Here is a 12,726-nt window from a genome sequence, read left to right on the forward strand (position 1 = left end):
GTGCCTTCAGCAACAAAAACCCAATGGCAACACCAGTCATGGGTCATTCCTGGCAGCAGGAAACAAGCCCTGCCATCAGCAGGGCACTGCCCTCACCCAGCAGAGCGGGACCCTCAGCACAGACCCAGTCAAGTTCACTCTGATACTTCCCAAGCCACCAGCGCATGAAAACGTGGTCAAAGCAGATTGCTGCAGCCTTGGGGGATGCCCTGTGAACGCAAACAGCCAAACAAGGAGGGAAGCCACTTACCATACAGGACTGTAATGAGCGACACGGGCATGACCAGGATACCCACCAGCATGTCCGCCACGGCCAAGGACATCAGAAAGAAGTTTGTGGCATTCTGCAACTTCTTCTCCAAGGACACAGCCATAATTACCAGTATGTTCCCCCCAATGGTGAGCAGGATGACAACCAAGATCAGGAGGGCTGGCCAGTTCTTCTCCCTCACAGACATCCGAGAGACTTCGCTCTTCTCAGAGGCATTAAGAGGATCAGATGTAGGCAAACTCTGATTCAGAGTCAAATTGCTGCTTAAGGACCAAGCCATGAGCCCACCATGCAAGCTAAAATCCAGGGTAACAGACACTGTTGTTAAGCTGAGTAATATTCCAGGACTACTTAAAGTGCTCATTTTCTGCGATGGGGTTTTGTGTCTCTCAGCAGTGCCTCAGAGGTGATCCCTTTTCCAAACTGCAGGTCCAAGGCAGACACTGAACTTCATAAAACCTGAGCCAGAAAATCCTATGATCTTCCATGGTGAGGCAAACCTTAGAAGCTAGCGCAGAGCTCTTCTGGTTCCCTTGGACGTGGTGGAAGATGACCGCTGACCAGTGACCTTGAGGGAAAGGAGACTTTGCAATCTCCAGTTGGTTTCCAGGTCTACCATTCTGAAAAGGAAGAGAAAGAATATTCTTCACTGAAATCACAGCACTTCTTTATATCCCCCTGAACTGACACCCTTATTCTCTCCCTTCCTGCTGGCTAAGATGTTCTCCAGACAGGAAGCAATTTATCTTATGGGTACAGACTATGCCTACAATTATGGGGGGAAAAGGGAAGAGAATCACATCAGTGTGTTCTGGCTGGTTAAAAGCTGATTATCACTAATTAAATGTTTTGTGCAACCTGCAAAAGCGAGTCTGAAGAGCAAAATATGTTTCAATTGATAGCCACTTCAGAGCTACTCTGCCGCTGTGTAAAACAGTAATCACACGGAATTCCAACCAATCCACATGGCGCAGCCCAAGCACGGTGTAAACCAGTGCTTCCACTGGAAATGTTTGAATAGATTTGGCATATTCTGAGATAAAGCCCAGGTGTAAAAACCCTCAGATGTTCACGATTAACTCTCCTATTGTGGTTTTATAACTCTCCTATAATGGTTTTTATTGGGCAATAAATGGTGGCTATATTAGATGACACTGTATGCTGCTCTGCTATCAGTCTCTGCAAACAAACTGATAACAAGGACTGAAAAGAAAGGACAAATCTTCATAAAAGCTGAGCAGTTATTTCTGCTCTTCATCCATTTCTGTGCCGCTGTGCTTCCATGATAGCCACCAGCATGCAGCTGGGCCAGTAAACCCAATCCAACCAGCCTGCTGCCCAGGACCACTGGCCCAGCAGGTACAAGGATCAGCATCCTCATCACACACAGTGGGTAGGACAGATTTCCTCAGTGTATCTCTCATGATTTATGCTCCTTCACAAAGTAGTTGACAGTGAGGGCAAATCCGATCACAGCCCCTGACTGCCCACGGAATACCGGCCAGAAAGCATCACGCTGCTGCTTGTGATGGAGTCCATTAGCCTTGTGCACTGACCTAATGCAGAAAGTCAAACATACCCTTAACTTCAGGCACATGCCCACACCCACTGAGGCTAAAGGTGCATATTCTCAGTCCTGGCTAAATCACAGCCGCAGGAACTCAATCATTTTGACTGCCAATCCCATATAACTTATGAAAACAAAAAAGAACACACACCACACACCGTGTAGAAGGCAGACAGAGTAAAATCAGTAGCGTGGAATTTATTCTAAGCATAATTTCAACTTTCTGTGTAGTCCATGGGAAAAGAGCTGTTCTGTAACTGTTAAATAAATAACTAGATAAAAGCCACATTTCAGCCCCTGAATTCACTGTGGCACATGTGTGCCACAGCAATTTGCTATCCAGGGACCAAAGCGAAATGTAATTCATGGGATTACATTCAGGTTTATGTAAAATAAGAAGCTCTCAGAGTCCTATAATAAAATGTTTAACATTCATGAAGGTTTTGGAAACTTACTAATGGGCTTTGTGCACAAAAACATTTCTTAAATGAGCAGTGCAGACAATGAAACCAGATTTGCCTCTGCATTATAGTTAATTACTCCCAAAGGGTCTCTAAACCTCATATTTAGGAAGAAGCTTTGCACTATATGCACAGCAAATAATTCCACAGCTGTGTGAGCAGATGAATGAGGAGCAGTCACTGGCCCTTGGGTTTTTTCTAATTTAAGTGGTCTAAAAAAAGTCCATAGAAAGTTTCAAAATACTTCAGAGTATTTTTCCCCCCCTCCAAAACAGCTTTTACTTGAAAGCTGTGAACAAAATCAACCAGTTTTCCAAGTCACCTTTCCACAGTGAAGGAGGCAGTAAGCAGCTTTGTGGCAGTTGAGCTTAGCTATGTAGGACACTCCATTAAAGCCAGTGGGAACTTCTGGGTCTCCAGAAATTCTCTCTCTTTGGGTCCGTTACTCTTGGGCACCCCTGCTCATGCCACAGCACTATCTTGGCAGGATGAGCAGAAAGCTCATGGCCAAACACAAGGATGTGCCCCATCCCTGGCAGTGCTCAAGGCCAGGTTGGACACAGGGGCTTGGAGCAAGCTGCTCTAGTGGAAGGGTGCCCTGCCTGTGGCAGGGGTTGGAGCTGGAGGAGCTTTGAGGTCTCTTCCAACACAAACCAGACTGGGGTTCTATGACGTGCTCAGACAGCAGGAGTCCAGCCCTGGTCTTCCTCCTCCCCAGGCCTAAGCTCCCGGATAAGGTGATGCTACCACCACACCTGCCACAGGTTTGAGTTTGCTGTTCCTTGCATGTGCTAGTTGGGGTTGCCAAAGGAACATGGACAGGGAGATGCCCCAACTCTACATCATAATAGCAAAACAAAAAACACCTCTCCCACACCCCCAATGAACAAGCCACAGAACAGAAGAAATTTAACTGCAAAATACAGTTTCTGAATTAAAAATGTCTTCTTTTATAACAGCTCAGGACCGCAGTGCTGCAGATCCGGCTCCACCTTAAGAATTAACAGTCCGATTGCTTCGTTAATACTTGTATTATTTCACAGGGGTTTAAATCAGCTTTCTTTTTCACTGCATCCCTCAGCCTCCACAAGGTAAAACTTTATGACTAATTCCTTCAGCTACAGACTTCTGAGCACATCGCTGTACCAGACAAATAATTCACATTTGATTCATGAATTCTGCATATGTTTAAGAAATATCACCATAATTTTAAATTAAAACCTGTGCCTACCCCAGATTTTTTTCCAATCACTGACTTCAAAGCGCACATCCTGAATTCTGTGGTCAAGCATCAATTCCAGTGCAATCTACCACCCACAGGCCTTAAAACTATAATTTAAACACCCAACAAAGCCAGGTTCTTGGCTGCACCACTCTTGCTTTTTGATAGAGTCAAGTAACAAGTTCTTTGGGCACGTTTTCCCTTCAGATTTAGTCCAGTTTAGAATAAACTGAAAATAGAAAAAAAATCAGGTTTGTTTCTTTCCCCTCAAGAACACCTGAATTATTTAAACCAAGCGTTTGAGATGCTGAAGCTTTCATATATTCCAGAAGGTTAAAACCCAAGAGCTATGGTGGTTCATAAGCCTGTAACCAGGAGGGCACTGGGGGGTTCGGATGCCTTTGGGAGTGTTTACAACCATTTCTCTCGCTAAAAGGAGCAAACAAACAGACAAACCTTTCTTGGAATGAACACAGTTATTTTCCCCTTTGAATTAAATGCATTTGTCTTCAGTTGTTTCACCCTTCAAAGCTCCTGGAGAAAACCAGCCACCTGCTGAGAACTCCTGAAGCTCCCCGGCCCCCAGCCAGGATCCTGCCTCTCCTGGATGCACTCGGAGCTCTTGTGCTCTCATAAATCATTCACTAACTCTCTAGGACTCGTAGCCTGAATGTTAACAACATGCATTTGGAATGGGGCAAGAAATCGAAGATTGTCAATTTAGCCCCAAAAAAGAACCCGAGTCTCAAGCTGGCTCCAAGAGGACAGAATACATTGATTCCTGCTAAGTCTTGCTGTAAAAAGCAAAGGTACTTAATGGTCAAAAATTATGACTGTCAGCAATTTCCTTCCCATGAGAAAAACAAGCAACATCCAATAGCTTGTTGTAGGGACAGAGGCCATACTTGAGCAAAAGAGATGCCTTCCTCCGAAACTGTGAGCAGTACTCACTTCACTGAGTCCCATTCACATTTCATTGCTAAGCAGAGGAGAGCCAACAACTTGTTAAAGATCAACCATGTTTTTAAGTCACAAGGATTTCCTTCAGCCTTGGATTAGATGGGAGCCTTCCAGAGGGTAAAAATAAACATGAAGATGAGCAAACTGAACTGCAAATACTGCAATTCTTCACAGGGAAGCAGTTGCAGATAGCTCACAACTACATGAGCCAGACAGTTGGCTGATGTGAATTGTTACGGCTCCATGGAACCCTTTACAACATGACAAATACTTTAAAGTTACATACTAATAAATAATTAACACTGTTCAGGCTCAAAAAAGCACATCTAAGGCTTCATTCCTCACTCCAAACTCTGCATTTCCAGCTATCTGCATCTTTACTAATCTATTTTCTTAATGCTTGCCAAATTCATTTTCATTTCTGTTTGGAACAGAAGGCTGCTTTAAAATACATCTTTTCACAACTACTTTGCAAGAGCCCCTTTAGTTTTAGTGACTGAATAAAGGCATATTTTATATTTTCAGAATGTTGTATTTTAGGCACTTGCAATTCACTTTTTATCTCTGCGTGGCCGCAATAACATACGTCCTTATTTCTGTGCAGATCAAGAATAATGGCTTTAAACGGAAACAGCGTAGATATGAGGAAGAATCATAGAATCATATGAATCCCAGCCGGGTTTGGGTTGGAAGGGACATTAAAGCTCCTCCAGCTCCAACCCCTGCCATGGGCAGGGACACCTTCCACTAGAGCAGCTTGCTCCAAGCCCCATCCAACCTGGCCTTGAGCACTGCGAGCTGTTCCTGTTGAGGTGTCCAAGAAACCTACAGCTCAAATATATTCTGCCAAGTGGCAAACGTTGCTGTCTTTTGAAAGCAGCGTCAACACAGAAGTTGTGTTTTCACAGCCATTCCAGCGTGACAAGAAAAATCAAACCGTAATGATTATTCTGTAGATGCCCGCTTCAAAATGAACTGAGGATGCAGCCCAGACACTTAAAATTAAGTGTTTAAATACTTCCCATAGCCGCTCTTCAAGTGGGGACCATATTACTAGCACTTGGATCAGGGACTTTCTCCCCAAGGAATTATTCAATACTCCCTCTTCAGATTTGCAAGATATTCTGGAATTTTTCCCAGCAGGTTCCAGAGATAAATCAGAGCTAAAAACACTTGGCAAAACCTCGGGGAAACCTCCCCAAACACAGCTTTTTACCACTTCTTTTAATTCCAACCCAGAAAGCAGCTATTTAATGACTTACAAACTAAAAAAAGAGAGAATTTCATTTTTTCCACAGTAAGAGGAAATGGATTTTCTTAGACACAAGCTCAAGTATGTGAGAAATGACATTTTGTAGGGTCATAATAATGAATCACTACCATTCTGTCCATAACCAAACAGCATTAATTTCCCTCTCTATCTTCCCTAATATCAAGTCAGAAAGGCATTTCTTTCTTTCCCAGACATTCCAAGGCACCACAAGCACACAGAAGGGATCTTAATCTACCTTCTGGCAGGAAGACCAGCATCTTTGTTTCCTGTTTTCCCTTGGTGGAAGAGCACCTGGGAGCCTCACAAGAAGATGCAGACACTCTGCCACTCCCTGCAATGATGAACTTCCTCTCTGGGCTCAGACACACAGAAGGACTACAACAGAATAAATCCGAGTCTCATCACATACTGTCCTAACTTCCCGGAATGATGGCACCCAAGTTGTTCATATTTTCTATGTGTAGATACCATTCCAAACTGCCTTTTTTGGGGGGTAATATTTTTTCCTTTAAATCAGCATGTCCCCAGTGGCTAAAATTCACTGTTGTAAAAAGATCAGCTGAGCATCCCTCAGCCTCCTTGGCAGGTCTGTTTTGGGACCCTTATTACTGTGTGGGATGAATAATAAAGTTAATAATGAATTAAAACCTGGATTTTGCTTCATCCTTATCAATAAACACCTGAAAACATTCAATACTGAAAAGTCAGCGCTTGCTATAGGCACTGCGTGTATTTGCTCCCTTGCACACAGAGATTTGAGTCTGCAGAATCCCCCCAGGCAGCTCTCGTGGCTGCAAAGACCCCCCCACCTTCAGCCACCAATGGGGTGACATTCCCTCAGCCCCTTTTTGATGCAGCCATATGTCTTCATAACTCTCAAATACCACATAGATGACATCTGTTACCAGTATGTGCCCATAGGAACACACACTTACCTCCGTATATGCATTTAAATATAAAATAACCATGAAATTCTTTTATTTTGGGGGAAATCTCACATTCATAACAATTAACCTGACATTCTTGAGCCACTGTGCACCCTTCGCAATAGTAATAAAAAGCAGCACTTAATCTGGAAAAGAACATGAATATTCACCAGGCCAGATCCTGAGCCACAGCATGAACGCATACACAACATTACACAAAACACGTGTCCTTTTTTAGGGCAATGGCAGCAATTCATCTGTCACTTAAGGCAGATTTCTCCATCAAGCAAGAAACCGTTTGATGTTGCATTTGTCGCTTTCTTTTCACTCCGATTCTCTGTTTCTTCCGAAATCAGGCCAGTTTGGTCACAGCATCTCAGTTTTTAAATGAAGAAACTGGGATTAGTAAGCAGCCACATGGGGCACATCCTGCACCAAATGCCACGTGTGGTCCAGGTAGAATCTTCCCTCAGCTTTGCATATGGACCCTGGTTCAGGCAGCTCAACTCACCATAGAATCATAGACCTCAAAGCTCCTCCAGCCCCAACCCCTGCCACGGGCAGGGACCCCTTCCACTAGAGCAGCTTGGTCCAAGCCCCTGTGTCCAACCTGGCCTTGAACACTGCCAGGGATGGGGCAGCCACAGCTTCTCTGGGCACCCTGTGCCAGCGCCTCAGCACCCTCACAGGGAAGAGCTTCTGCCTAAGAGCTCATCTCAGTCTCCCCTCGGGCAGGTTAAAGCCATTCCCCTTGGCCTGTCCCTCCATCCCTTGTCCCAAGCCCCTCTCCAGCTTTCCTGCAGCCCCTTTAGGCACTGGAGCTGCTCTAAGGTCTGCCCTTCAGGAGCCTTAACAAGCTCAGCTCTCAGCCTGTTGTGCCTATGCACAGCCCAACATGTCACCAGGACGTGGATGCTCACCATGGGGTTAACACAGCTGAAATCACTTCTCCCTTAAATCCATTTTCCCAGGAAGCACCTGAACCCACAGAACCCTCTAATTCAAAGCCCAGAGAGCTCTTTAATTTAAATTACAAGATATTTAATAGAAGCCTCCTACCTAATGTGGTGGTGCACCATTAATACAAGCACTGAGCGCCCTTCCTATTGTCAGTGCTGCCAGAGCACCTTCTAAAAACCAAAATCACAGCATCAGATGAAACAGGGAAAGCAAAGCAAAAGGCAAAGCATAATAAAAAGTGTCCCTGACAAACTGCTCAGGGCTTTGCTATACTGTTATAATTAAATAACGATTTTCCACATACCCAGAGAAGGAATGACCAAAACATCCATGAGTCATATTTCATACATAAAAATTACATAGGAAACGTAGCTATTCATAGCAAGAGCAGCCAAAGGTTCCTACTGTATGGATAATGCTCACGGAGTGATTCAAACCCAGCTCTTGGCAGTGTGCAGCCTCTTACACTCCAAAGCTCTGGTCCCACCACTGCACCTCTTTGTAAAGTCTATGGAGATGCTCTACTGTAAAGAAAAGAGACCATGACCCAGCATTTTGCCTCTTCTTTCAGTTTTACAGGCTCTCCGTGGCTATTTAATACATGAGGAGTACACTGGATCCCAGGAACGTTAGGGAACAAAGACTGATCAGTGGTAAGTAGTTCCTTGAGGAGATTAAAGGTAAACCAAAAGCAAACAAAAATAAAATCTAAGAAACAAATGCGCCCCAAAGAACATTGCAAAAAAGAAAGGTTTTTTTTAACTTTGTAGTGCCCCTCTCTTTCCCCTCCCTTGGAAAACTTATCCATGTGGACCTGAAAGGGATGACTGACACTGGAAATTCAGAAAGCCATGTTTCTCTGATCTAAATATACCATAACCAGATATCCTGGTAAATCAGGGCTAAGGAAAAGCCTGAAGACGAAAGTAGGTAGAAAAGAAAACTCTTAGCAGGGAAGTTAAAGATTTAAAGATCCATGAGAAGTGCTATAAAACATGACACGAGTTTCCCAGAGGTACATCCTGAATCTTGACTTGGAATCTTCACATTTGATTTCTTTATTCCTTAACCCCCAATTTTACAGGGAAAAAACCCCAGCAGCGGTTCTAATGACACAGGGATGTCACTGAGCCACCTGACTTGGTGTCACCAGGGAAATCATTAGGTAAACCCCAAAGAAAGAGACAAAGAGAGCAACTGTGAAAGCCATGGAATTGGCTGCAGAAGAAATGAAAATGGATTAGGCTGAAAAGCCAAACCCTGCTCTGGAACTAAATTATTCGTTGGGGTTGGCAAGGTTTGCTATTGATACTCATTTCTTTCTGATTTTTTATCTTTATTTAATGATGCCAAAACAATTACTTAGGGAATTGAATGCACTGATTGGTCAAAACCAGGATGCAGCACCCACACTGGGAAAGGCTGGAACACCACACAGGAGAAGCTGAATGGCTTTGAGGACTGACTAATGACATAACTAATAATGAAATGTGATAACACAAACTTGGCTGTGAACTAAGAGTTTATCAGCTGGAAACAAAGACAATTACTTCAGTGTCTGAGGCACACATCAGCACAAGAGGGACATGAAAGAGACAAATATAACCTAAGCTATACATAAACCAAACAAGGGATTTCTTGTAGAGATAAGGAAGAGCTAAGGCCACTGGGCACAAGACACTTCACTCCTGATACTTGTATTTTTATTCATTAATCTTCTGTTTTCAAGAAAGATGATTCAACCAGGAGCAAGCCTGTGTGTTCTTGTGCAGGCACATCCTGCCTCTGAGGCAGCAGGTCATAGATAATAGGCTGGGAGCTTGCCAGTGCTAGTCTGCAGGGCTGTATCCATATGGCACAGCAACCTCCGATGCTTACTCAACTTCTTAGAGCACTAAGACATCTTAGATGCAACATATCCATCCCTGGCAGTGTTCAAGGCCAGGCTGGACACAGGGGCTTGGAGCAAGCTGCTCTAGTGGAAGGTGTCCCTGCCCGTGGCAGGGGTTGGAACTGGAGGAGCTTTAAGGCCCCTTACAACCCAAACCAGTCTGGGATGCTGGAAGTATTCCTCTGCCCTTCTTGGCAAGTTTTGTGTCTCAGAAAACTTTTTTCTTCAGCTACATTGATCATCTAGCCAGCTTTAGCATCAAATGACCTCATGGTTCTCCATGTACCTGCTTGCTCTCACCCCCTCTTCATCACTCCCACACCATCAGACCTCTCGCCTTGGCTCTCTCCATCAGTTTTCACCCTGTTCCTTTCCTCACCCACAGCCCTGCTGACCTTGTCCTCCCTCGACACGCACCAAGCCCAGCTCCAAGGAGGCTGACTCACAGACTGAGCCCAAGAGGTCACCAGCACTCCTCCCTCAGGCCAGCTTTCCTCCCAAGATCAGGATCTCAAGTTCTACCCATTTTCCTTTCCTTCTCCCTGATCAGACACATCCCTGCACCTTGCAAGCCTCCCACCCCTTCGTGCTGACCGCTTCACGCCATATGATCTAATCTGGATGCCTTATTCCAGGTAAAATCTCTGTTGTGCTGCTGCTCCCAGACTAAGCCAGGGGCAGTTTCTGATATTTCACTATACTCAATCACAAACATCTTCAAGCAAACAAGATGCTCCAATTGCCTCTCTGGTCAAGCAGTCCTCGGGACAGTCACTCTTGATTTGTACCAGAAAATAGGCCAATTGTGTTGAAATGTCTTCAATGAGATTAGAAGCAGGCTTTTTATTTAGAGAAATAATTTCATTTTCAAAGGATTTGACAATTTTAATAGACATCATCTATGAATAAGTCATGGTGGGTGATATGCCTGAAGCAAGAAGAAGAAGGCTCATTGACTTTGAGAGAAGAGACAGACGGGGACACTGGGGTAGAGCTCTGAGAGTTCCCAAATTATGGAAGAAGAGCAAAGAGTCAGCTGCCACATGCACATGTGCAGGAGTCATTTCCATGGGAGCAAATTGCAGTGACACAAACTGGCATCTATGACACCGGTAAATGAGTGAGGGATAATGAAATCAAGGGGGCAAAACAAAATGGAAACTACTTCAGCTCCCAGCATGACGTGGGGAGCAAAGGGGCTTCACAGGAGTTGATGCAATCTGGATGAGCCCGCTTCTCTTTACAAGAACACACGTGAAATACGGATTTTGTATCCTTTGGATTCTATCCCAAATGGAACGCACGAGGCATGCTGAAACTGCAGCAAGGGAAGCAGTCCTGAGGTGGCTGGTGCTGCAAACAGCAGGCAGAGGCTTGGCTGCACTTAACAAAAGGGTGAGGGCAACAGCAAAGAAAACGAAAATAGGAGAAAAGCTGCAGAAAACCACCAGGAACAAGGGAGAAAATATGAAGGTTAACAACTAACAGAGAAGCAGACGCTGCTATGTGAAGCCAGCCTCTGGTCTCACTGACAGCCTATGAAGGAAAACTAGCATTTAGAAGCGAAGAAAAACTGGTATTTAGAAGTGAAGAAAAACTGGTATTTAGAAGTGGCACCATTCAAACAGGATCCAAAGCAGCCATCCCCTGTTTGAAGAGGAAGGTTTCTTACGCTTACCCAAGATTTGGCTGAAATGCTGTTTTCCAGCCAGGCTGTGGGTAACTGCTGTGCTGTGGTCAGAGACCCAGAGAACACTGTCCCCATGTAAGCGATGGGTGATGAAGCCCAACCTCTCCTTATGCACTTGACGCTACCATGAGTATATCCGAAGGATGCAAATGCTCTTTTAATAAACCAGACTAAAGAAAAATAATGAAACTATCAAACCAATTTATATATGAATAAGGCAGCATCTGCGTTTTAATGGCTGGAACAAAAGCAGCTGAACTCTAATGGAGCCGATTTTCTCTCACAAGCAATTACTAAATAGCTTTCACTTCGTCAGCCAGGTAATATCTATGTGAACAGCTCAGAGTTAAGGATGTAACAAGCCATCAGTTGTCAAGTGGGGGAAAACATTTCCCCCTTCCCTCCCTTGGGTAAAGCACATTTGGAAGAGAAGCACTTCAGGTCTTTTCCAGCCTGGTTGATTCTATGCTCCTCTGCTAAAAACACTTCACAGGAGGGAAACGCTCCCTCAGAAACAACAGGGCAGGTCCTTCACTCCAGGCTTCTGACCTCTAACAGCTCCAGCATCATCCCAAGCTAAAGGAATGCGAGTGCTGGCGCTACCGGTTATAAATGAGTGAGAGGTAAGCTGGAATTGAATCCTTTCATGTTTAGCCTCACAAGGAGCAGACGGATGTTTGAGGGCAAGAGGCACGATCCCTTCTCTGACATCTGAAGGCTTTCAGTAAAGAGTGGGTCCTTTGCCACGGAAGTTCAAACAAACCAACAGTTTGAGGCTGAAGTTAGTCTGGTTTACGAGTACAACCACAGCACACAGCGAGCACTGTGCAGGGAGACACGAGCCAAGGCTGGGGAGTCGGCAGCAGAGAATACTTAAGGACAAGCTGCATCAGGCAGGTAACCTAACACTTTAAACACCTTCATACCAGGCAGCGTAGCCATTATAAACCCATGGTTTGATAAATGGCAGCACTCTAAAAATAAGCAATTAGGGTACTTCCATTAATTAAGAGGCAATAATAGACTTCCTTGCATAGATGAGCTAACAGATGTCATCCTATCATTTTTAAATTACACTGGCATCATTTCTCTCTCTCACACATCTGACCCTCAAGGAAGATTTGCATAGAAAGGTCAAAGAAGTAGAAAAAACACATTTCTGAGTTCCCAGTTTTACGACACCAAAGCAGCACAAAGAGCAATTAGAAACGCAAAATACTCAGCAAGGCCAAAATCAGCTTCATCCATACAGGTCAACAGGAGCACATCCTACCCTGGGATGCTGCTGTGAGCCACAGGACCTTGCTGGAGGGCTGAAAATGTGACTTGATCTGTGAGGAATATGGTTTAGTTTGCAGGCTTTTTAATGAACTGTCTCAATAAGTCCCCAAAGGAAAACCAAAGTCACTGCTGATATGTGATGCTTATGTAAAGATGAGGAAGGCAGGACGCAGAAGGCCATAACAGAGCTACAGGAACATCTGAAGCACGAAAAATTCCTGCAT

The 12,726-nt window shown here is 44.5% G+C and overlaps 1 protein-coding gene across 3 annotated transcripts in view; it reads right to left on the reverse strand.

Moving 5' to 3' along the window:
- Nucleotides 1–12,726, reverse strand: part of HTR2C (5-hydroxytryptamine receptor 2C) — a 186,919-nt gene that overhangs the window by 35,424 nt on the left and 138,769 nt on the right. For all 3 annotated transcript variants that reach the window (XM_057404967.1, XM_057404965.1, XM_057404966.1), the window contains exon 2: nt 251–891. In XM_057404967.1, the coding sequence (XP_057260950.1) occupies nt 251–635 (385 nt within the window). In that variant the 5' untranslated portion in view covers nt 636–891. The remainder of the gene's footprint in view (nt 1–250; nt 892–12,726) is intronic.

Source organism: Pezoporus wallicus, unplaced genomic scaffold, assembly GCF_028554395.1.
Source record: "Pezoporus wallicus isolate ANWC-B61680 ecotype Strahan unplaced genomic scaffold, APGP_CSIRO_Pwel_v1 contig_6217, whole genome shotgun sequence".
Taxonomy (NCBI): domain Eukaryota; kingdom Metazoa; phylum Chordata; class Aves; order Psittaciformes; family Psittacidae; genus Pezoporus; species Pezoporus wallicus.